Raw genomic sequence first — 22,879 nt, forward strand, 5'->3', positions numbered from 1 at the left:
TACATCTGCATCTTATGGGGAGAGGTTAGTGTAAACATTTCACTGGCAAGGTGAACTTTTGTTTTGATTGAAGGCATATGAACCTCTTCTCTGTATTCTAACCTGCCAGTATCTTTGTTAAACTAATTGAGAAATGGTATGTTTTGGATAGCAGGATGCTGTGCAGTTAATGAAATTCAAGGAAAAAATACATCCATGTATTTCTGTGAGATACTCAGAAATACATGTACGTATTTGTATCTGTTAAATTTCTAATTAATACAATGATGATACATTAGTCAGCTACTGCCACACGAAAGCAGCATAACAAACTGCTCCAGAACTCAGGGGCTTTCAGCAATAAGCGCTCATTCTCATGCTCCCTGTGTGCAGGGACACTGCATGTGGCTGAGGGAGGCTGGATTCAGCTGGGCGGCTCTGCTTCAGGCTGCTGCCCAGCTGATCTGCTATGGATTGGGCACACATCAGCTGACATGTGTTCCCTCTGAGGACCAGGCTGAAGGGGCAGCAGCTACTCAGGGCATGCGCTTCTCAGAGTGGACCACCAAAGCATAAGTAGAAGCCCATTTAAGGCCTCTATTCATGTCATGTCCATAACATCCCTTTGGCTAAATCAAGTCTGGAGGCCACATGCAGAGTTGATAGGGCCAGGAAGTTGATTCCTCCCTAAGGGAAAGGGAGAGAGATGTGAGCAAACAGTAACCCATTATCACAGATACCTTTTATCAGAAATAGAAAAAGTCCAAAAGGATTTGAAATTTAATAAGGAGATGCAAATCTCTCCCTGAAGTGATCACAGTACTGTATAAACACGAGGTTGCTGAACCCCCAACCTCCCAGAGAACTTGGGAGGCATACACTGGGACTCCCCAGTGAGGAATGAATGAGCAGGGGAATTGAGGCTTAGAAAAAGCAGGGAATAATTGCTGCTTAGCCACAAAGGACAGGGAATCTGCTTCTCTGGTTAGAGATGACCTGGTTTCCATTCTGAGGTTACTGAAGAACCCAGAGGCTTGAAGTGGGGTTGCCCAGTGCTCTGTGCTTGTTTTCTAAGTCCCTGAGCTGTTTGGCATGGCTGAGACATCTGGGACCCTTCCTGTGATGCTTGTTCCCAGCTCAGAGCTTCAGAAAAGCCCTGGGCTGCTGTGCCACGTGGATCTTATACCCCTTTGCTTTCCCCCAGCTCTGAGCCAATGTCACAGGATGAAAAAGAGCTGACTTGCCAGTTGGGACCCCCATTCTCCCACTGTACATCACTCTTTTTGGTGGCTGAGGGAACATTCACTGGTGTTGGACATCCCAAGTTCTCATTGGGCTTTTCTGTGACTTTGGGCAACTTACTAATGTATAATTTTTTTATTTGGGAAATAGGGAATATGGTATCTACCCTATTATACTGTTACAAAGGTTAAGTAAGAGGCAAATCTCAGTGTAGTGTCTGGTACATGTTAAACATTTGAAAAATGCTTTTATTATTCTCTATTATCAGAGGTACTAGAACAATATTCCATTATTGTTATTCCAGTACTAGAAGCCCAGCGCACGAAATCCGAGCACGGGTACGGTCCCTAGGCCTGGCCTGTGATCAGGGCCATCTTCCCTGGCTGCCCGCAGCCTGCCCTGCCCCCCGCTGCCACCCATCCTGGTTCCCTGTTCGCCATTGGGCGATGGGAGCCTGCCGGCCAGGGAAAGGGACCGAGAGATGGTCAGTGCACTTCATAGTGACTAGTCTAGTAGTCCTTCTGATTGTTCTGCCTTTAGGGTGAGTTTGCATATTATCCTTTTATTTATATAGGATAGGATTTCTGTTTTTCCTCATTAGATTGTGAGCCTCCAAAAGGCATGATTTATGACTCTGTGCTTCATCTCTGTGTTCCATTCTGCAGTAGCACTATGTTTATGATATAGGGACTTAACCAATAGCCACTAAACTGTATACAGACATGTATCCTCTACCATAAAGCCTTTAACTCCAAGGACTAGATTAAATTGCTCCTAAAAATAGATTTAGTTGTTCTTTTTCAAGTTCACATTTTGCCTGAAATAAAGACTTTTGAAACCTTGAAGGAATTTAAAGGATTTAAGAGGGATTGATGCTGTTCCTTTCATTAGACACTACACACTCAAGGACAGAAGAACTTTATGTTACTGTAGATGAGTTGAAAATAGTATAGTATAAAGGCTAATTTTCACATGTGTCGACATGATTTAAAGGGCATGTAAAGAATACTTGTGCTAATACTCTTCTAATGCCCATCCTTTGAGTTGCCTCTCAGATTGTGGCTGCGATCTTACCATAAGCTTGTTCAAAGGTATTGTAAATTTTCAGCTAACTCATTGCTCTCAAGAAGTGGTCACTCTAGATAAAAGACTTGGCTAGTATAATAAATAGACCCAACATTGCGTAGATTAAAAGTCCAAGAAGTTTATTTCTTTCATATAAGGATTCAGGGTGGATAGGCTACTTGGCTCCAGGCAGCCATTCAGGGCTTCAGGTTCCTTCCACCTGATTTCTCTGCTCCCCCACAGTCCACTCCTCTTCTATATAGTAAAAACTCGGGATCCTTTCCTGAAGATGAACCTTTGTATTCCTCTTGGGGGAAAGGAAAAGAGTACACATACAGTATGTTATGGCCCAGGCCTTCAAGGGTAACCAGTCACTTCCACTCCTATTCCATTGGTGAGAACTCAATTGCATGGCCACATGTAGCTGCAGAGGTGCAGACGCATGTAGCCACCAGCTATTTCTATTACTATGGAGGAAGGGAGGGCCTGATTTGGAGGACAGCTAGCAAATTCTTGCCCTGGACCAACAAGTCTGCATTAGAGAATTTTGCCTTTTTGTTGAATAGCTAATGTATGGTCTAGTAATTTAATGAGGAAAGAGTGGGTGGTTATAATACTAATTAGTAGGATTTACAACTTACTGAGCTCAAGCTATGTGCTAGAGACTGTTAAAAACAATTTAATGCATTGTCTCTTTTGACCCTCTCAGAGAGCTTGCAAAGGAAGTTTGGTTATTATCTGCATTTTATAGGTCAAGACCCTGAGGCTTAAGGTGGGTAAATAATCTCATCAAGATTATACAGCCAGGCATGCTTGACTTCAAGGCCTTCACCATACTGCCCTAGGAAAGGTGAAATTCCTGAAAAATGAAGGATAGTCACATGCTACTTCTCATTCTAGCTTCTGCAGCTAGTCAGCAGCAAAGGCTATCAGGAAAAGCAGTGGGTTCTCTGGAAATAATTCAGTCAGAGGCTACATAAACCTCTACTAGGGATGCTGTGGAGGGATTTTCTGCTTTGCACTGAGGGCCTTGGTGATTTGCATGATTCTCTGTGAAGGTCAAGCGCATTGCTTTGTGCATTCCAGTTTCTGCTTGTCACCCATGACCCCTCATTCCTGTGATAGCGGTAAAGTCCTTTCAACACACACATCTTTGATAACGAGGAGGCACCTGGTGACATAGGGTACAAGAGTCAGTAGTTGACACTGGGGTTCTAGTGTGACCTTGACTGGTCACTTCAACCTTGAATCTCCATTTCATGGGGAGTAGAATATGTGTAGTATTGGGCTTATGTGTAAAATATGTGTATTAAAAAGCCAGTGATTAAGAGTGCCCTTTGGGCTCTAGGATTTCTATAGAACTGTAGTAGTTTTCATGTTCTATATATATATAGGGTTTTTGGGTTTTCTTAGATTAAAGGATTTTTCAAGTTAAAAAAAAATAAAAACCAAAAGGGTACTTGTACTGATAATGGTTAATATTTGTTGAATGTCTACACTGTGCTAGGCATTCTTCTTCTTCTTAGTGCTTTGCATGAATTAATTTACCTAGGGAGGTACACCTATTATTATTCTGCTTTTACAGATGAGGAAGTTTTGCCACAGAGTGGTTAATAGCTTGCCCATTGTCACTCACTAGAAAGTAACCAGAATTCAAACTTGGACTTTGAGATCTAGAGCTACACTTGCTGCTGGAATGGATGATTTCTGAGGTTCCTCCCGGGTCTGAAAATGCTGCATACAGGCAGCTCAGGACTTTCCTTCTCCAAGAAAGACTCCCAAACAGTTTCCTACCTCCATCGTGACCATGAGAAGCCAAGTGTGAGTAAGAAAGGCCCATATCATATCTTGCTGATAATTTCAGAAATCCTGGAATCTTTTCATTAACACCCAATACAACATGAGGCTCTGTTACACTGAAGTTTCTGACCAGGGGGCTGCTTTGATAAATATACAGAAGGCTTCCTAAAACACAGCTGGTCCTGGCCCTGGGGGCGTATACATGGGCCCCCTTCTCATGAGATGCTTTTGGTATGCAAGGAATGGCCTCCTGGGATGGATAAAAAATGTTCCTTTGTGACTAACCATGCTTTTAAGGGCATCTTAGAATCATTGGAAATTTATAGCAGAAGGAATCTTTGAGAACATCTAATCCGACAGCCTTCTTTTACACAACCAGCCTTGCCAATCCCGGACCTGTCCTGTTCTGAGAGCTGAGGACACAGCGGTGAACAAAGGCCCTGCTCTCCTGGGCCTACATTCTATAGAGGGGACCCAGAAGACACAGCAGTGAATATGTCATGTTAGGTAGTGGTTAGTACAGAGAAGAAAGGTAAAGCAGGAAGAGCGTATAGAGACTGACAGTGGGAGTTCAGTCTATATTGTTTTAGATGGGGTGTTTATGTAAACCTATCTTGCAACCTTTTTTCATTGAACCCCTCCCCAGGAACTAATTCAGATATTGTTTCCTATTCCCCCAGCCTATGAATGTTAATACCACGGATTCACTGCCTATTTGTTAACGTATATCTGTGCTTTATAGCTAAACAGAGTGAGGTTCTCAGCCCCACTCCAGAACCCATTTTTCACCACCTTGGAGACAGCACCCTGTCCTTCTGTTAAGTTCTGTTTTAGCTATTGTGAATGAAACTGAAGTAGCTTTTTTAAAAGATCACAATCTAATCTAAGAAAAGTTTCTTCTAATTCAAAGCACTTTGTTTTCTAGTGATTTTTTATGTATGTGAAGTATCAGGGCTTGAGGTGAAAATTTTTAAAAATTGTTTAAGCAGTGAAGTCTGAGACTGTAGACTCTCAGTTTGTATGCATTATGCACTATAATAGGTCATTTATCTAGGAAGGATGAAATTCATTAAGTCTAACTCATTCTTACTGCATCTGTGAGGAGCCTGCAAAGCTAATAAATGCACTGTCTGGTCCTTCAGAAGTTTCCCACCACTGCTCCAGAGTGTGGTCCCAGACTCCATGGTTTGAAGCTGGCCTCCTCTCGCCACATCTGCTCTTCAGCCTATGGAAAGAAGGACCTGTTATTGGGCACAGATAGCTGCAGGAAGGTGGAGAAATATAGTTTGCAAATGGGCAATCGTTAGCTCAGCTAAAACTGTGAGGCTTCTATTATTAAGAGGAAGGAGAGTATAGATGTTGGGGTACGTTTAGCAGACTATCACGTAGTGTGTGTGTATGTGTGTGTGTGTTATAGTCTTTTTCTTTTAAAATCTATCATTGGTTGAAGGACATTGCAGGCCATCTTGATTTATGTATAGTGCTCAATAGTTCCAATATAAACAAACATGGGGAATGTGGTGTTGATGGAGGCAGGCTTACTCATCTGCTTGTTGACTCATGCATTCATTCAATAAACATAAAGTGAAAATGATCACCCCTTCTTTTCTTGCTAGTGTGCTGTGTCCTATGACCTGACCCGAACCTTCTTACTGCTAAGGAACTACTCCTGTTTATAGAGCAGTGGTTCTCAAAGTGTGGTTCCCAGCCCAGCAGCATCAGGATCTACCAGGACTGTATTAGAAATGCAAATTCTCAACACCGCGTCCTCTTGCCTCAGACCTACTAAATCACAAACTATGGGGGTGGGACCAGCAATTTGTTTTTTGACAAGCTCCCAGGCAATTCTGCAGCACACTGGTGTAGAAGATGTAATCTTAATACATAATTATAATGAGGGCACGGCCCCCTTCACTGAATGAACGTTTTGTGCTTTCAGAGCCATCAACAAACATTTTCTCCTCTTACCTAGATTCCTTATCAATACTCTCTTGTACTCAGAAAATGTACACAAGTCAAATTAGACAAATCATATTTTGGCTCCGGATTTATTCCAGCAGACAGTGGCAGACTCTGCCAAAGCCACAGAGTGACTCCCCACGAAATTGGCCAGGCGACCACCAGCACCACCACCACACAGAGCGTTTTCAGCCCTTGACTGGTTCCTCTGTGTGAAAAGGGGCCTTGAGAGCCTTGACCCAGTGACTTTCAGATGCGGAGGAAAACAGACGCTTGATGCTGGTCCAACGTAAACAGGGCCAAGAGAACCTTTCACAAGCAAGGACTCGGTTAAGGAGCGATGGCTCCAGCAGAACGATTTAGGTGACTTGGTATGTAAGTATATTGTTGCACAGTTCTTGGCAGCCACAAAACACAGGTTTGCTGGAGGGAGTGGCAATTTGGGTCGAATGAATACTGTGTCTGTCAAAGGTAGATCTGTCTATATGAGGTAGTGCAGTTCAGACAATACCTGTGTTAGCCTGTATGACCTCCTGATCACCTTACAGATCAAAAAGCTGAAACATTGCAAGGTTCATGTGCATGAGGCCTACCCAGTAGGAGGCCAGGTGAGAATTTGAACCCGGATTCAGAAACCATACTCTACTGCCCTACAGCACATCCTCCAAAAGTGGTGTTTGTGTTTCTCCTTCTGTAGTTGCACACACCAGCGCACACCCATACGCACACATTCTGGGCTCTCACGACCTGACTCCGTTGTTTCCCTGGGTCTCCTTTGCAGGGGCTGTTCCTGAGTGTGACAATTCAGAATTGGGTGGAGGCTCTTCTCGCTGCAGGGCCACGAGCCACCAGGCCCTGCTTTCTGTGTTCAATACCTTTGCTGATGGACTTTGAAAGGGGAAGAAAGGATTACTTACTGCAGGCCAGAGAGCTGTAAGAGGTTCCCAAATTACTCATTTCCCATCTGAATTTCTCCTCTTGCCTCAAAACTAAAACACTCTTTATAAGGGGAGAATGAAGACCCTGTGACCGAGGCAGCACATTCGGTAATTAGTGCACTTGAACCTCCATCAGAAGAGGGAGGTATTATTCCAGAGCTCTGCAGAATGCCCTACACCCCGAGTGGATGGTTTGGTTTGACTGATGTGTACAGTAACTGAAGACAGTTTATGACTGGTGTGGGTTTTAATCTTCTCTCAAAATGAGTTCTCTTCATATTCTGTCCAACTGCCCAGGCCCTTTAATGGGCCTGAAATTGAGTAAAATGAGAAGGTGCTAGAATAGTTGAAACAAGAAGTGAAACCTTCTGTTTCATCATCCAGTCCAGAAAATATACAGTATATTTTTACTGCGGCCTCTCTTCCCTCCCTCTCCCAATCATTTTTATTAGAGATTGATGGGATTGCAGAGTGGTTTGGTGAGAAAAGCACTGGAAACTGAATTTAGTAAACCACAGGCCAATTTTATTTTTTTTGGTTTTAGTGAACAAGGGCAAATAGCAGTTGCAAACAGATTACAGTATCTGCTTCTATGCTTTTTCTTTGTTAATGTTTGTGTTCTTGCCCTTTCTTGTGTGTTTTGTCTGTTTTGACTATAATCTTCTTTGAGGAGAAAAGACCATTTTTTCTATCATAGGAACCCATTTTTTATTTTAGTATGTAGGCTTCACCTTAGTAAGAAATTGATATTTGTGGTCATTGATGTTACAGAAATTTTGAAACTGAGGAATTATAATTAATAAATGATAGGTAGTGGCTTCATATTAATGGTAATCAAGATCCTCAAGTTGCTTAGCGATAGATTAGTAAGGTATAAGCAAAATGTTAAAGGGTGCAGTTGGGTAGGGAATGTGAATGGAATTTATTTTACACCTGTATGTATAGGCAGTGGCAGGCATCGGGAGATGCTCAGTAAATGTGGTTTGGTTAGTTGGTTTATTGCTGAGTGAATGTTTGAGTCCTGCCCTTACGCCAGGGCACTAGAAATGAGATTAAGGATGCCCAGGGATCTTGAAGGGCCTGTATAAGTGTAGAATCTTAAGTACTAGAAGGGTCATTAGAGGTCTCAAACCCATCCAGCAACCCCATGCGACATTTCTTCCATAGGAATCCTGACAAATGGCTCTGCCACTCTTGACCATTGTAATAATTAAGGGCACATCATCTCCTTTCAGGTCCATTGGGCTCCCTTCTATTGTTGGATGGCTCTGATTATGGGATCAATTTGTGGGATTGTAGCAAAAGCTCATCTGTGCTTTGCAGCTTCTCCCTATACAGGCCAGTTATCCTCTTGGGGGTGGGAGGTCAGGCAGGATACCAGTCCCCAAGCCCTTAGAAAGCCTGTTTTAAGGGCTGCCACTCATTTCCTCCGTCCCACTGTGGAAGGACCCAGGCACTTCCCGGTGTTCTCCCTGGATTCTTCCTAGAGAAGTTTTTATGGGCATTTCTTTTAGATTTTCATGATGATTGTTGCAGGGGAACATGGAGAGAAGGCAAGTGGGGGCAGGAGAGGACATATAGTATGCAAAATAGTTCTGGGCTTTTGGGTCCTCACAAAGGTGTTGCAGGCCTCCAAAGTGTCCTTAACAGGGGTATCACATCCTGGCTATGGTGAGTGGTGGCCCCATCATGGTCATTGCTGGACCACATCAGTTCTGGTTGTCACATTTAGTGAAATAGGCCTACAGACCAGGGCTTCAGAAAAGGACGTCTCTGGAAGCCTTGAATGAGATGAGATGAGAGACTGGTAATGCGGAGCTTGGTGAAGAGAACACAGTTCCAGTTATGGGGCCTGTCAAGGAAGAGGGAATAGATGGTTTAACCCTTTGTGGTCCAACTTTATTTTTGGAATTCAAACAGTCTTGTCCAAATTAATTGACGGGATTGAATGTTGAACTTTTTAATGTTCTCATTTTAAAGTTTAAACCAAAAATTCACTGGTTATATTATTAAGTATGTTCAATCCAAGAGTTCACTCTTTAAAACATTTCATAGTGTGGTATCTTTTGAAACTGGTCTTTCGAGTCAGCCTCGATGTTGGACCGAAAAGGGTTAATGTGGGTTCAGAATGGAGATCGCAGTGGGCCAGTTTGCCTCAGGTAGAATTTCCTGGTATCTCCATCTAGAATTGAACAATCCCTCAGGATATTAATAATGAAAATTTCCCCAATAGAAAAGTTAGTCATCTCTTTAAAAAAAAAAACAATCATGATCTGAATGTAGACTTTAGGAAAAGACATTTTGTGAAAAACATTGTTACCATTTTTTTTTAGTATAAAAGTCATGTTTTTAATCTAAATTTAATTTGTTTGCAAAAGAGCCAGACATTTTCATTTAATTAATTTTATTTGATCAACCCATTTTCTAGGCGCCACTCCCGGGCTGATGCAGTGTTGGGAACTGTGAGCTCCAAGGTGAGCATACACGGTCTCACTTTGGGGGTTACTGGTGGCTCCACACTGCTCCTAGGGCAACGGTGTTAGGTTTGCAGCACGGACAGCCTCTGAGCAGGGTCTAGAAGGAGGAATGACATGAGAAGGGCCAACATTTCCACGTGAGTGACTGCATGCAGAGGCACGGGGCTGTGGGAAGAGCAGGTTGCATTGGCTTCCATGGACTAGTGCTTGGTGGGAGTGGGCGCATATGGCAGAGGGAAGTGCAGGAGAAGGGGAGCTGACCCTTGCCCAGTAGGTTGGTTTTTCTTCTATTATTTATGTTGCAGGGGTGGGTGTGCGGTTGGCCTGGCAATCCTGGGCTGTACAGTTTGGTTGGAGGCAATCCCAGACTGTTCTCAGCCGAAGCATTTTTCTCCATCTTTGCTTCAAAGGCAAAATTGTCATAAACTGGAAATTGGCCTCTTGAAGTTGGAAATTAGCCAAATAGCTCCTAAACCTTTTATATGATTTATAAATTTTAAAAACTAAGAAACTACATAATACTTCTCTGTACTTGTGAAAATGCAACACAGATTTAAAAAACATTTAGTCTTTTTTGTTGTTGTTTTGTTAATCCTCACCCGAGGGTATTTTTCCATTGATTTTTAGAGAGAGTGGAAGGGAGGGCGGGGGGGGGGGGGGGGGGAGAGAGAGAGAGAGAGAGAGAGAGAGAGAGAGAGAGAGAGAGAGAGAAACCATCTCTGGGAGAGAGGCACATCGATTGGCTGCCTCCTGTACAGAGCCCCACTGGGGACAGGGATGGAGTATGCAGCCAAGGTACATGTCTTTGACTGGAATCGAACCCAGGACCCTTCAGTCCGTGGGCCAACACACTATCTGCTGAGCCAAACCAACTAGGGCAGTGGTCGGCAAACTCATTAGTCAACAGAGCCAAATATCAACAGTACAACGATTGAAATTTCTTTTGAGAGCCAAATTTTTTAAATTTAAACTATATAGGAAGGTGCATTGTTATTAACTTAATTAGGGTACTCCTAAGGCTTAGTAAGTAAGAGCCACACTCAAGGGGCCAAAGTGCCGCATGTGGCTCGCGAGCCGCAGTTTGCCAACCACAGAACTAGGGCAAAAAACATTTAGTCTTAACAGTAATCTTTGTATAGCCGTATTTTATCTGTGTATCATTTCTGGGCTTTCTCACTCTGTCATTTTTCTCACTGTCTCCACTTTTCACACTTTCTACCTTCCTCGTTTTCCTGTATCTGTAACCCTTTCTTCAATCATTGCTGCCTCATCTGTTTTTCTTTATTAATTTGCCACATTTACTCCATTATTCTTATATTTCCTGAGTCAGAGTTTTTATCTTTCTCTTTTGCAAAGGAAGACTAAAGCAAGATTTATTTTTACCTATGTAGCCTCTGATGTTTTTCTCCCCTTCGTCTGAGTCGATGGGAGATAGAAGACACTAATAGTGTCTTGCATAGAGTAAGCATTTAGTAAGAATTGGAGGAAATGCAATAAAGCTTGGAGAAAAGGGATGTGCTAATGGGGGTGAGCATATTGGAGTCACTGGTGGGTGGGGTGTCAGTGGGTCAGAGGGCAGCTTACTCAGACCAGGAACTAGATGCAAAGTTTCATGAGAAGTAAATCAAGCCACTTTTTTCAGTTCATACTTTAGGACTTTATACTAAATGTAGAACTTTTAAAGTATCTGGATGAATTGTAGTAAATTGTTGAAGTGATGTGGTTAACTCTGGGAAAGTACTATACAGAGGAGGTTTGACAGCGTGTTATGAATCTAATTCATTTCCTTTTAAACCCATCAGGAGCTGATCTCTGTAGCCTTTTTTTTTTTTTTTTAAGTATAAGAGATCATCTGCTTAATCAACAGCTCTGGCTGGATCTCACCTCTATGTGATGAAATAATTAGTCAAATTGAAACTCACTTCATCCTGTCAGATGAAACCGCATAAAGATGAGAACCTGCTGATTTGTTTGGGGGGGAATCTGTAGGTATAATGATAATGTGCCTGATATCCTAAAGCAGAAAGAAAAATGATTAGTAAGTAAATGCCCACATGAGTTGTGGTTCTTTTTTTGTTTGTTTTTTACTAGTAAAGAGTATTATTGTGAACCTTTGCTGCATTGTGGCAATTTATAACAATTTCAACTTATGTTTCTTAAAAATTCAGTTTTCACCCTCAAAATTCTAAAGGCAAATACATTTTATCCTGTTTTTTAAAGTATTGTAGAAAATGAAGATATCGAAAAATACAAACATAAATTGTAGAAAATTTAGAAGACATAAAACATAAAGCACATTATAATCCCCCCTCCCAGGCCTGTTACTGTTAACATTTGGATATAGTTTCTCTTTGTTTACACAATTTATTACATTATTCTGTATAATTAATATCATATTTTTGTTAACCTATAACTTAAACATTTTTTACTTGTAGTAGAAATTCCTTGTACATGAAATTTGTAACAGCTCCTTCTATTGAATCCATGCATAGTAATTTAAAATAGTTTATGAGTTTATATTCAGCCTAGAGACACTGAAATCACTGGAAAGAGTCACTGTCAGGCCACGGCAGGGGCCTAGAGGCCGGGCAGCCTGTGGCAAATGAAGCGCATGCACTTTGCAGCCACACTGGCCTCCTTTCGGACCAACCTGAGTGCTTCCGAATCTCTCACCAGCGTGAAGCAGGAGAGAGCTGCTCGCCTCTTTGGAGAGGGAACACCTGTCTTGAGCTCTGTGGAGACCCGGCCCCAAAGTGCAGACCTGCGCCAGCTCATGACATCGTTGCCATTGGTCTGCGGCAAAATGAGGAAAATTACAGAGACACCCTGTCATTTGTGTCCTTTATTCTGAGACAATGCCCTTGGTCAGCTAAACTGCTGTTTCTTTTATGAAATGAAGATGATAATAGAGAATCATTCCTTTTCTGGGTCCGTCTTTGGACATTACTTGTTTTTTAAACTCCTGCTTTGTGAAATCCAAGTCGGTGAGCAACTCTTTTGAAGGCCAGCTGTGCCCAATTCTTGGCATTTCCGCGACTGTCCCTTCCATATCTTTGCTTTCCTTGCTAACTTCCCCATGCTCATCACCACCCTTGGACAGGATGGCACTTCTGTCAGGGTCCCCTGGAGCACCGCCCTCTAAGCTTTCTGGACAGGCCTCTCCAAGTAGAATGATCAGTTCCCTTCGTGTACTCCATTCCCTGACGGAGAGTCTAGAAGCTCCTTGAGGCTGACGATGCTCTTGGGAAGGGCACAGAGGAAGGTACACCGGTCCAGGGCACCATCTCTTGTGACCACGAGGGCATCTGTGTCCTCGGGTGTTCCTGCCGAGGTTCCTGCTGAGGAAGGTGCTTTTCCCAGTCAACAGTGTAAGACTTTTACAAACAGTGTGTTCATTTCATGGGGGTTGGGGTTAGGGCAGCTGTGGGCAAACTACGGCCCACAGGCCGGATCCGGCCCGTTTGAAATGAATAAAACTATTGAAAAAAAAGACCGTACCCTTTTATGTAATGATGTTTACTTTGAATTTATATTAGTTCACACAAACACTCCATCCATGCTTTTGTTCTGGCCCTCCGGTCCAGTTTAAGAACCCATTGTGGCCCTCGAGTCAAAAAGTTTGCCCACCCCTGGGTTAGGGGCATGTGGGGAAGAGACTAGAATAAGAGCATTGACATTGCAAAGAAAACGAAATGAGTGCTGCCCTGGCTGCTGTGGTTCAGTTGGTTGAGTGTCCATCTGTGCACCTCAAGGTAGCTGGTTCGATCCCGTTCAGGGCTCATGCTGGGGTTGCAGGCTCCATCCCTGGTGGGGAGTGTGAGTGAGGCAGCTCATCAGTGTTGCTCTCTCCCACTGATGTTTCTCTCTCTCCCTTCTCCCTTCCTCTCTCTCTAAAATCAAAAACATTAAAAAAAAATGACTGCTAAGAACACGTGAATTACCTAGTAATTATTCAGCTCATTGCCATATCAGATGTTTCTGCTGATACGTTTATTTGAGACAGTTCCCAGGTTTAAAGAGAAGTGAATTTGTTTCCTTCCCCGCTGATTCAAATGGAAAAAAATGGGTAGTTGTGTGGGAATTTGTTTGAACCCATGTTCTCGGGCTTTTCCATTGCTTCCTATTCCACTCTAGATTAGTTTCCCTGTCTCTTGCTGAGAACGCCACCAGGGAAGGAGGCGTGCCCAGAAGGTCTGGCAGCAGCTCACAAGGACAGGCCCCACATTTCTGAGAGACCGGGGTTAGGGTGGGGACCTTTGAGCCTGCCTGTTCACGTCTGACCTTCAGGCATGAACTGCTGCTCTTTCTTTTTTCTGTGTACATCTTTCCTGACACTGGCGACACACCTCTTCGGCCCTGTTTCCAGTCTGATAGGCATTAAGAAAAAAAGGAGGATTGTTATGCATTTTTTGACAGGGCAAGAAGGGGGCTGTCATCGGTGCAGATTGCTAAAATAGGAGAGCTTGGGCTGCCTGCGAGGCGGCGTTCACAGGCAACAGCCCAGCCCTGTGACTGCTCTCTGCTGTTATGAGAAAGGTCTTGTTTCCTTCACCGAAAATGACAGTGAGAGTGCTTGGTACCAAGAGAGAGAAAGTTATCGTTTTGCTATGCTTGCCTTTGGATTAGGGGGGAAAAGTTGGATACCATCTCTTTGTTAATATCAGAACAGAATAGTACATAGAACCAGTATCAGTGGACGGGCAGCCTTACTTGTCTTTAAACTCCCTGCCTCCCACAGGCTGAGTTGCAGGCATCGGCTGCGCAATGTGGCGTAGCAAATTCACGACTCGCCCTGCTCCTTTGTGCCGCTCTCTGATGTTTCAAGTCTCCTTGGCTAGTGTGTGAGCTTATGGGGGGCAGGAACCATGTCTTACTCTTTCTAACTTTTTTACTAATAAAAGGTCTCTAGTGCCAAGTAGGAATTTGGTAAGTGTGTTTTGAATGAATGGATGGAGAAATGGATGGATGAGTAAAACAGTTCCTTACACCTCATTCTGATGATACCACAGAGTCACTTTCAAGCCAGATAATGCTCACATATGCTTTCTGAGTAGGTTAAACGTCGGGAAGTTAGACTATATGAGTAAAATGTTCTCTGAAGTCCATGCACAGTAGCAAGGAATCAGAAATATCCTACTTGAGTAATGATGACATGGGATGGGTTCGATAACTGGTACATTCACTTGCTCTTCTAATCAGCATCTAAAACAATGGTGCTTATGTAGCAGCCTAAAAAACACATTGAACAAAATGTCATAAAAGTGACATTCCAGAGTATATGTATGCTCACAAATATTTGGGCAAACTCAGCTGCACAGCAAAAAAAAAAAAAGGGGGGGGGCGAAATTCACCAAAAAAGCTATTTTTTTTTTACTGTATTGAAAATTGTTCTGAAACAAATACATCAGTTGTGAACAGTTTCAAAGTCTGAGGGGAGATACTTATTTTCTAAGACTTTTCTGTATCATGGAGATATTTTATGATTATTTTTAAAGGGAAACTAGTAGCAGGTTAGTAGCAAGGACATAGCAACAGTGTCAAGGTTGCCAGTTACCATAGGAAGAAGATGGAAAGTTCCACTTAAAATAACAGTACTTTGGGGCCACTTAGAATAGGAAGACCCAAGTCTGGTAACCCCTGAGGACCTCTCTGTTCAAGAGCTTAGCGCCATCGGACTATTTATAATGCTGATTGTGCATCTAGTAAACAGCTCATTATGTTCAGTAGACTGTTTAATAAGGCATGGAATTAGTACCCTTTCAGTACTTACTTATAATTAACGGCACTTAAGATAAATTTCAGTTATCCAAAAATCCAATCATGTGAAATACCTAAATACCCTGAAACTTCACAAGCCAGGCGGGTGTCTCATGTACCCCTCACAATGGTCAGGTGTGTCATTGTTCCCAACATGTAGAAATGCTGATCAGCTGATCAGTGAGGAAGTGGCTCTCCCTATAACTCAGCGTTTTACAGTCAGGAGATTTCGTCGGGATGTCGGCTTCTCACCTTTGGCCTTCTTTTCCTCAGCATGGCTAGTTATTTCCAACTGTGTGCTTCAGTTTTTGTTGGCTTGATGATTGTGACCCTCCTGACAGGAGGTGTTTTTTGTACTGGCCATGTGACCAAAGCCATATTGACATTTCTTCAGAGGACAAAATCAAGGAATGTAGAGAAATAACATTTAGGATGTTAGCATAGGGATTACGGTAGGGCTTCTAGGAAGCATGTGGAAGTGACATGAAGAAACGGAATACTACTCAGCAATAAAAACGTGTGGGACTCCTGACCCACACGGCAGCATGCATGAGCCTCAAAACTGCGTGCTAAGTGAAAGAAACCGGGCACAAGGCTGCACACTGGATGATTCTGTTTACGTGAAATTCTAGAAAAGGCAAAACCATAGCAACAGATCTGGTTGCCCAAGGCCTGGGATGGAGAAAGGTGCTTGACTACAAAGAGGCACCAGGGAACTTTTGGGGAGTGATGCAAATATTCTCTTTTTTATTTATTTATTGCTATCATGGTCACACAAGTGTATATATTTGCCCAAACTCATCAAACTGCACACTTAAAAATAGGTGGATTTTATATAAACTCAATCTCTGTAAAGCTGTTTTTAAAAGTTAATATGGTGAAAGCGTCAGATCGCTTTTCATGCACCTTTGAAGATGAATTAGTAACAAACCATTTTCAGTTTTGTTGGATGTCAAGAAGATGCTATCATGCTAAATGTTTAGGAACGCCTCATCTGACATTATATGGGCTGCAGTTTGAGTGAGTGATTAAGCCACAGGGTCGGGTTATAATTTATCCCCAGCTTTGGGTTTTCCTTGTCTCCATTTCAATATGATTTCCTATTTGCTTCCAGTATTTTGGGAGGCATGACCCCTTAGAGCACCTCCCTTAGAGCAGCCGTGGGCAAACTACGCCCCGCAGGCCAGATCCGGCCCGTTTGAAATGAATAAAACTAAAAAAAAAAAAGACCGTACCCTTTTATGTAATGATGTTTACTTTGAATTTATATTAGTTCACACAAACACTCCATCCATGCTTTTGTTCCGGCCCTCCGGTCCAGTTTAAGAACCCATTGTGGCGCTCGAGTCAAAAAGTTTGCCCACCCCTGCCCTAGAGTCATACCCTCAGGACCCAGAGAAGCAGAGATCTCACACTTTGGCCTTGCCTCCAGCCCTGCCAATGCCCTGGACATTTTAGTTACCTTGTGCTCGGCCCTTCCACTTGGTGAAATGTGGATCAGTCTTGAAGGACTGTTGAGGATGGGCTTCCTTGTTTCCGAATGTTCTTTGTTCCTCCATTCCCTGTTCAGCAGTCTGTGACCTCTTTCCTTCTCCCAGTGTCAAATGTATTTTTATGTTTTAGTGGAAACTAATTGTTAAAACAGAAGCGAGATTGATCTCATTTCTCCAACTACATAAAAAGTAAATTGAGCCCTGGCCAGTGTGGCTCAGTTGATTGAGCATGCTCCTGTGTACCAAGAGGTTGTAGGTTTGGTCCCCAGCCCAGGTTTGGGTGGATCAATGTTTCTCTCTCACATTGATGTTTCTCTCTCGCTCTCTCCCTCTCCCTTTCTCTCTCTCAAAAATCAATAAAAAATATGTTTTAAAAAGTAAATTGAAAAAGACCAACCAAAATTAATTTCTAATTTGAGTCAAAATGTACATTGTACTCTTCCCTTCTTGGACTTATTAATAATGCTGGGAAACCAGCTATGATTTTTCAACAAATTTAATTTTTTTAAATCCTCATTCTAGGATATGCTTTATTGATTTTTTAGAGAGAGGAAGCAGGGGGGGAACATCAATGTGAGAGAAAGACATCAATTGGTTGCCTCCCACGCATGCCCTGGCCAGAGATTGAACCTGCAGCCTAGGTGTGTGCTGCGACTGGGAATCAAACCTTTTGGTGTACAGGATAACACTCGAACCAACTGAACCATCCAGCCAGGTTTCAGCAAATTTCATTTTGATTAAAACAAAAAACTGCCCTGACCGGTTTGGCTCAGTGGATAGAGCATCGGCCTGCAGACTGAAGGGCCCCGGGTTCGATTCCGGTCAGGGACATGTACCTTGGTTGCAGGCACATCCCCAGTGGGGGTTGTGCAGGAGGCAGCTAATCGATGTTTCTCTCTCATCGATGTTTCTAGCTTTCTTTCCCTCACCCTTCCTCTCTGTAAAAAATCAATGAAATGTATTTTTAAAAAAAAAACTGAAATGGAATGATTAGGACTCTTTCTTTCATCTGTCCATTTCCTTTATTTTGGGGTGGGGGGGCGGGGGGAGAAGTATAATTTAGAGTCTCATTTGTAATATGCGTGAGCATTTTTGCTGCTAGAAGATTATACAGTGATTAAACTATGATTGTATATATTTTTATTTTTGATGTCAGCCTATTGTTTATTTGATGAACTCTTTCTTTTTTTAGTTGGTGTTTTAGTCTTCTCCTCTCTCTTCCCCCTGCATTCTCCCTGTAAAGCGCCTGTGCAGGCCCTGGTGTTGCATGAGCCCAGCCTCCGTGTGACAAAGTGGTGTCACTGCTGATTGGCAGCTGGGCCTGAGACGCTGGAGCTAAACTGCAGCTCCCATTGTTTCTTGCAAATGTCTGCCTCTCAGGACTGTGGAAACTGATGACCGAATAGTGTTGTACGAATAGTGTACGTATGGTTCCGGACAGAGCAGTCTGCTTTTCTTTCGTGCAGTGTGCTGAGAATATATGCAAAGCTTTCTTGGTCCCATGCCCTGAACTCTTTTATTTCCTCTAATATTTCAACCTTTTACAAATCATCAGTATCTTTAATCTCACTCTTATTACCAGCTCAAAACTCAGCATTGAAGGGGAAGTTGATTTGCTGTGTGACCTTGGGTTTGAATTCCCTTATCTTAAAATTGGGAGGATAGGCCTGCCTACTCAGGGGATGTGGTTTAGAAAAGCTAATTAGTGATTATAAAGCAATTTGTAAACATGCTTAGCAGTGCAGAATCTGATTCAAATTCTTTCCCTTCTTTTCACGTCCCCCCCCCTCCCCCCCCACACACAAGCACCTTTCATCTTCATGAGTTCATTTATTACTCCATTCCTTCATTCAACATCTTTTTCTTTTTTTACAGAGCATCATCTAGGTTCCAGACACTGCTTTAGGTGATGGGGACTCAGCAATGAATGCAATTGACTGCCCTTCTGGAGCTTACATTTTAGGAGGAAAGACAGATAATAAAATAATGAAACAAGACCTGGCTTATGTTTTTAAAGGGCTGCATTGATGAAAATACACCATAGAGGCCTCTTATGTATAATATCATTTTCTCTTAACTTAAAAGGATCTGTCTGTGCTTCCAAAGACTGGACATAGGTACAGGTAATGTTTCCTCTCCTTGATACACGGGGACACATTCAATAACTTCCACAGAGGGTAGAAGAAACAGTCTTGCCATTGATTCGTTCCTACAGTACATGCCGTGTCTGTGCACCTAACACTGTGTGGTCAGTGGAACATTGTCTCCAAAGGATGTGGTCCCTGCCTGTGATGGGGAGACAGACACTCCAGCTGAGAACCCCAATTCAGTGGAACACCTGCTCTGAGGAGGAGTGTCTATTCAAGGTGCAGTGGTGAGGACCGTACCTGAGGAAGCCAGGGAAGGCTTACCCAGAGAAACAGAGCTGGAGCTGGACCTTGAAGAATATGGACCAGTGAGTGAAATGTACTCGTGTCAGGAGGGGCTTTCCAAGCAGGGAACAGCTCTCCACAAAGGCCAGCAGCCACACAGCACAGCCTGGTGGCCTGTGCCAGTAGCCGTGTTTCAGTCAAGCCGGGATGTGGAGAAGGAAACATGGAGTTGTAGAAGGTGAGGCAAGACCCCAAGGGCTGGACCAGTGATGGCGGACCTTTTGAGCTCGGCGTGTCAGCATATTAAAAAACCCTAACTTAACTCTGGTGCTGTGTCACATATAGAAATTTTTTGATATTTGCAACCATAGTAAAACAAAGATTTATATTTTTGAGATTTATTTTATATATTTAAATGCCATTTAACAAAGAAAAATCAACCAAAATATGAGTTCGCGTGTCACCTCTGACATGTGTGTCATAGGTTCGCCATCACTGGGCTGGACTGAGGGTCAGGGAAAGCCCTTCATTCTGTCTCTCAGGAGAATGCGGGCCATGGCCCAGTGCCTATGTCCCAGTCACACAGCCGGACTGGGATGGAAAGCTCTCCTGACTCCCAACATGGTGCTTTTTCTACTCCCACACGGTGCCTGTAATTTTTATTCCTGAACGGAGTAAGACCAGGGCCAGGGTTGACCACCGCAGTGAATTGGGTTACATCTGATACAGCAGCGGTTCTCAGTCTGTGGGTTGCCAACCTGTGGGTCGCCACCCCTTTGGGGGTCGAACGACCCTTTCACAGGGGTCGCCTAAGACCATCGGACAACACATATATAATTACATATTGTTTTGGTGATTAATCACTACGCTTTACTTATGTTCAATTTGTAACAATGAAAATACATCCTGCATATCAGATGTTTACATTACGATTCATAACAGTAGCAAAATTACAGTTACGAAGTAGCAACGAAAATAATTTTATGGTTGGGGGTCACCACAACATGAGGAACTGTATTAAAGGGTCGCGGCATTAGGAAGGTTAAGAACCACTGTGATACAGTCATGCAGGCTGTTCACTGCATATACGTGAGTGGGAGGGGGTCGGGTGCTGAAATCCAACCTGCTCTCTGCCAGCCACACTGCAGAAGAGCCATTTCTTTTGAATAAGGGCTCTCGAGCGAGCAGGGCCCTGGGTGGCCTCCTGAGACGTACTCTGGCTCTGAGGGGCAAACACAGGGAGAAACTTCATTTCAACACCAGGACTTCCTTCTGTACTTGGCCTCTTAGTCCATGCTCAGAGCTAAAAATAGGGATGTGTGGGGGAGAAACAGAAGGAAGGATGCCCACAGTAGAAAGGTCTCATGTACTCCCTCAGGAGTACTTGAGGCACCTCCTCCACTGCCCATAGGACTCATTTCTGACCCTGGGAGTCTGGGCTCCCTGCGGTCTTCCTCCTAAGTGGGGCTCTGTCAGGAGCCTCACCGGCTCACACTGCCAGGCCTCTGGCCAGGAAGTATTTCTACACAGGTGGTAGCTGTGGTCTAGTGTCTGTCACTGCAGAATCCCCAGCGATGGCGCCCAGGAATTTCACCAAGCTCCCCACATAATTTTATGGCCATTTGAGAAATTCTCTTTCTGTGTGATTTTTTTCATATCCTGTTGACAAAGAAGAGGGAAAACATGTTGGAGCATCCTTCAGAAGCGAACCCAACCATTTTTAAATTAGTTTTATTTCATTTAATAATCTACCTTGGACATCATTCATATGAATGGTACATCTGCCTCATTCTTTTAATGGCTACATCCTATTTCACTGTGCATATATACTATAATGTACCTAACTAATATTTTTCTGACTGTGGTATTCTCTCTAACTGTAAACTCAGTAATAGCTTGTATATCATGACTGGTATAATTTTTGTCTTATTTTTAAAATGAAAGAAATTAGAAAAGAGTGTTTGAATTTTTTTTTTTTTCAGTTTTCCATGTGTAGGTATACTAGTTGAAATGTTAAAAATTGTTTCTTAGTTCAGGCTGTGGTCAAAAGTTGGAAAGCCATAGATAAAGAGAACTATGGATATTTAACGTATCTGTCAGGTACTCAACATTGGAACTTGTGTTATCTTTCTGCGGGTGAGTTCATAATAACTGCTGAACTTACTTTATGTGGCCACATGCAAAAATCAGGACTTTAAAAAAATGTATTATTGCTCAGCCAGCTTGGCTGAGTGGTTGAGTGTTTGACCTATAAACCAGGAGGTCATGGTTCGATTCTTGGTCAGGTCACATGCCCAGATTGTGGACTCCATCCCCAGTGTGGGGCATGCAGAAGGCAGCCAGTCAATTATTCTCTCTCATCATTGATGTCTCTCTCTCTCCCTCTCCCTTCCACTCTGAAATCAATAAAAATATGTTTTAAAAAATACATAAGAATACAAATAAAAATGTATTATTAGTTTGGCCTATGCCTTGTAGTTGAAGGCGTGCTGCATAGAAAATGCCTGGTTTGATCTTGGGTCTGTAGATACTATAACTTAACAGTTGAATGGAGAGTCTTGTTGGAGTTCACTTGATGTTACTCTAAATACAGCCTTTTACTGAGGAAACTGGCCTGGTGTGCGTGGTGTTGGCCTCTGACCAACACCTTACAGGAATTTTCTGGCATTCCACCATGTATACCTACAGAACATCGGGCAGGTTCTCTGGCTCCACCTCTAGAGCTCAGAAAGCTGAGCCTTTAAAAGATCCTTTCCGAAACCTTCTCCTCTGGGTGTCAGGCTTCCTATGTGGGAGCTGCTTGTTCATCTTGTTTGTGAACTTAATTTTCTCGAAGTCACATGCCTCTGAACTGTGCCTAGATCGACTTTCTGTTTAACGTTTGACTGGGGATTTCACTGGAAAAGGATACGAGCTGTGGCGACATATCTGAAGCCTGTGAATTTCTGTTCCACCCCCAGTTAAAAGCTGTGACAACATAACCTGAGAGTTTTCTAAAATTGTGTGCCATGAACGGGTTTTACCCACAAATTTCAGGCTGTGAATTTCTAACTGCTAAAACATTTAATATTGCCTACAACCATTCAAAAAGTTCTAACAGGACAAATTGTGGCTCCCTTTCTAAATTTCTTGAATTTAGTGGTTGCAAAAGATTAATATCCTTTCTAGCATTTTATTTTTCTTATTGTAGAAATGTAAAGAAGGAAAGCTGTTTTTTTTTTAAACCAATCCCCACGTAGGTGTTGCCAAATCACCTCTACTTCAATTCAATGTGTTGTATAAATACCAAGTACTGTGTTGTTCCGTGATGTGAAAAATATTGCAAGCACCAACAGAATTTATTGGGGGCCGGATATTAAAATCACCTGTAGAGCCTCGTAAGGGCATGTGTGTTCTCTCCCCAGCCAGACCTGAATCAGAACCACAGTGGGGTGTGGGACAAGGGCCAGGCAGGCATGTGTTTCCTAGACAGTAGTAAAAATATGCTACTCGTGTTTTTTCACTGTGAGGGCTCTTCTCTTTTGACACCTCAATCATGTTGCTCTCTGCCTGTTTTCTGGGCAACTGGGACTTTTAGTGACTTCATTCAACCTTTCTAGAAGCTTTCAACCTTTCCCGGTCTTCCTTTCTGCCTCCTTGTCCTGAAACAGCGGGGACCTATGTCTCCCCATCCCCCAGTGTACTCTCCGAATATCTGTGCTTGTCCCCAGGGCTGGGCCTCCTGTGCCATGGGAGCTCCTTGAGGGCAGGTGTTGTCTTCATGGTCCTCAGTAAGTCTATTGAATGAATGAGTTACT

General features: G+C 43.0%; 1 protein-coding gene across 18 annotated transcripts in view; it reads left to right on the forward strand.

Annotated features, from left to right (window-relative positions):
• JAZF1 (JAZF zinc finger 1) overlaps positions 1–22,879 on the forward strand; it is a 304,972-nt gene that overhangs the window by 17,902 nt on the left and 264,191 nt on the right. For 5 of the 18 annotated variants that reach the window (XR_004970832.1, XR_004970833.1, XM_036327789.1 and 2 more), the window contains exon 2: positions 18,586–18,833. The exons of 2 other annotated variants lie outside the window; for them this stretch is intronic. Coding sequence is in view for 10 of the 16 variants with exons in the window: in XM_036327763.1 (XP_036183656.1) it covers positions 19,175–19,320 (146 nt within the window). In the remaining 6 variants the exon portion in view is untranslated. Of the gene's footprint in view, positions 1–3,845; positions 4,108–6,146; positions 6,417–9,411; positions 9,458–9,504; positions 9,598–11,300; positions 11,499–17,916; positions 18,132–18,585; positions 19,321–22,879 lie in introns of those variants that run through there. 11 more of the 18 variants (XM_036327765.1, XM_036327768.1, XM_036327757.1 and 8 more) reach the window with 10 other exon arrangements.

This window comes from Myotis myotis, unplaced genomic scaffold, assembly GCF_014108235.1.
Source record: "Myotis myotis isolate mMyoMyo1 unplaced genomic scaffold, mMyoMyo1.p scaffold_m19_p_11, whole genome shotgun sequence".
Classification (NCBI taxonomy): domain Eukaryota; kingdom Metazoa; phylum Chordata; class Mammalia; order Chiroptera; family Vespertilionidae; genus Myotis; species Myotis myotis.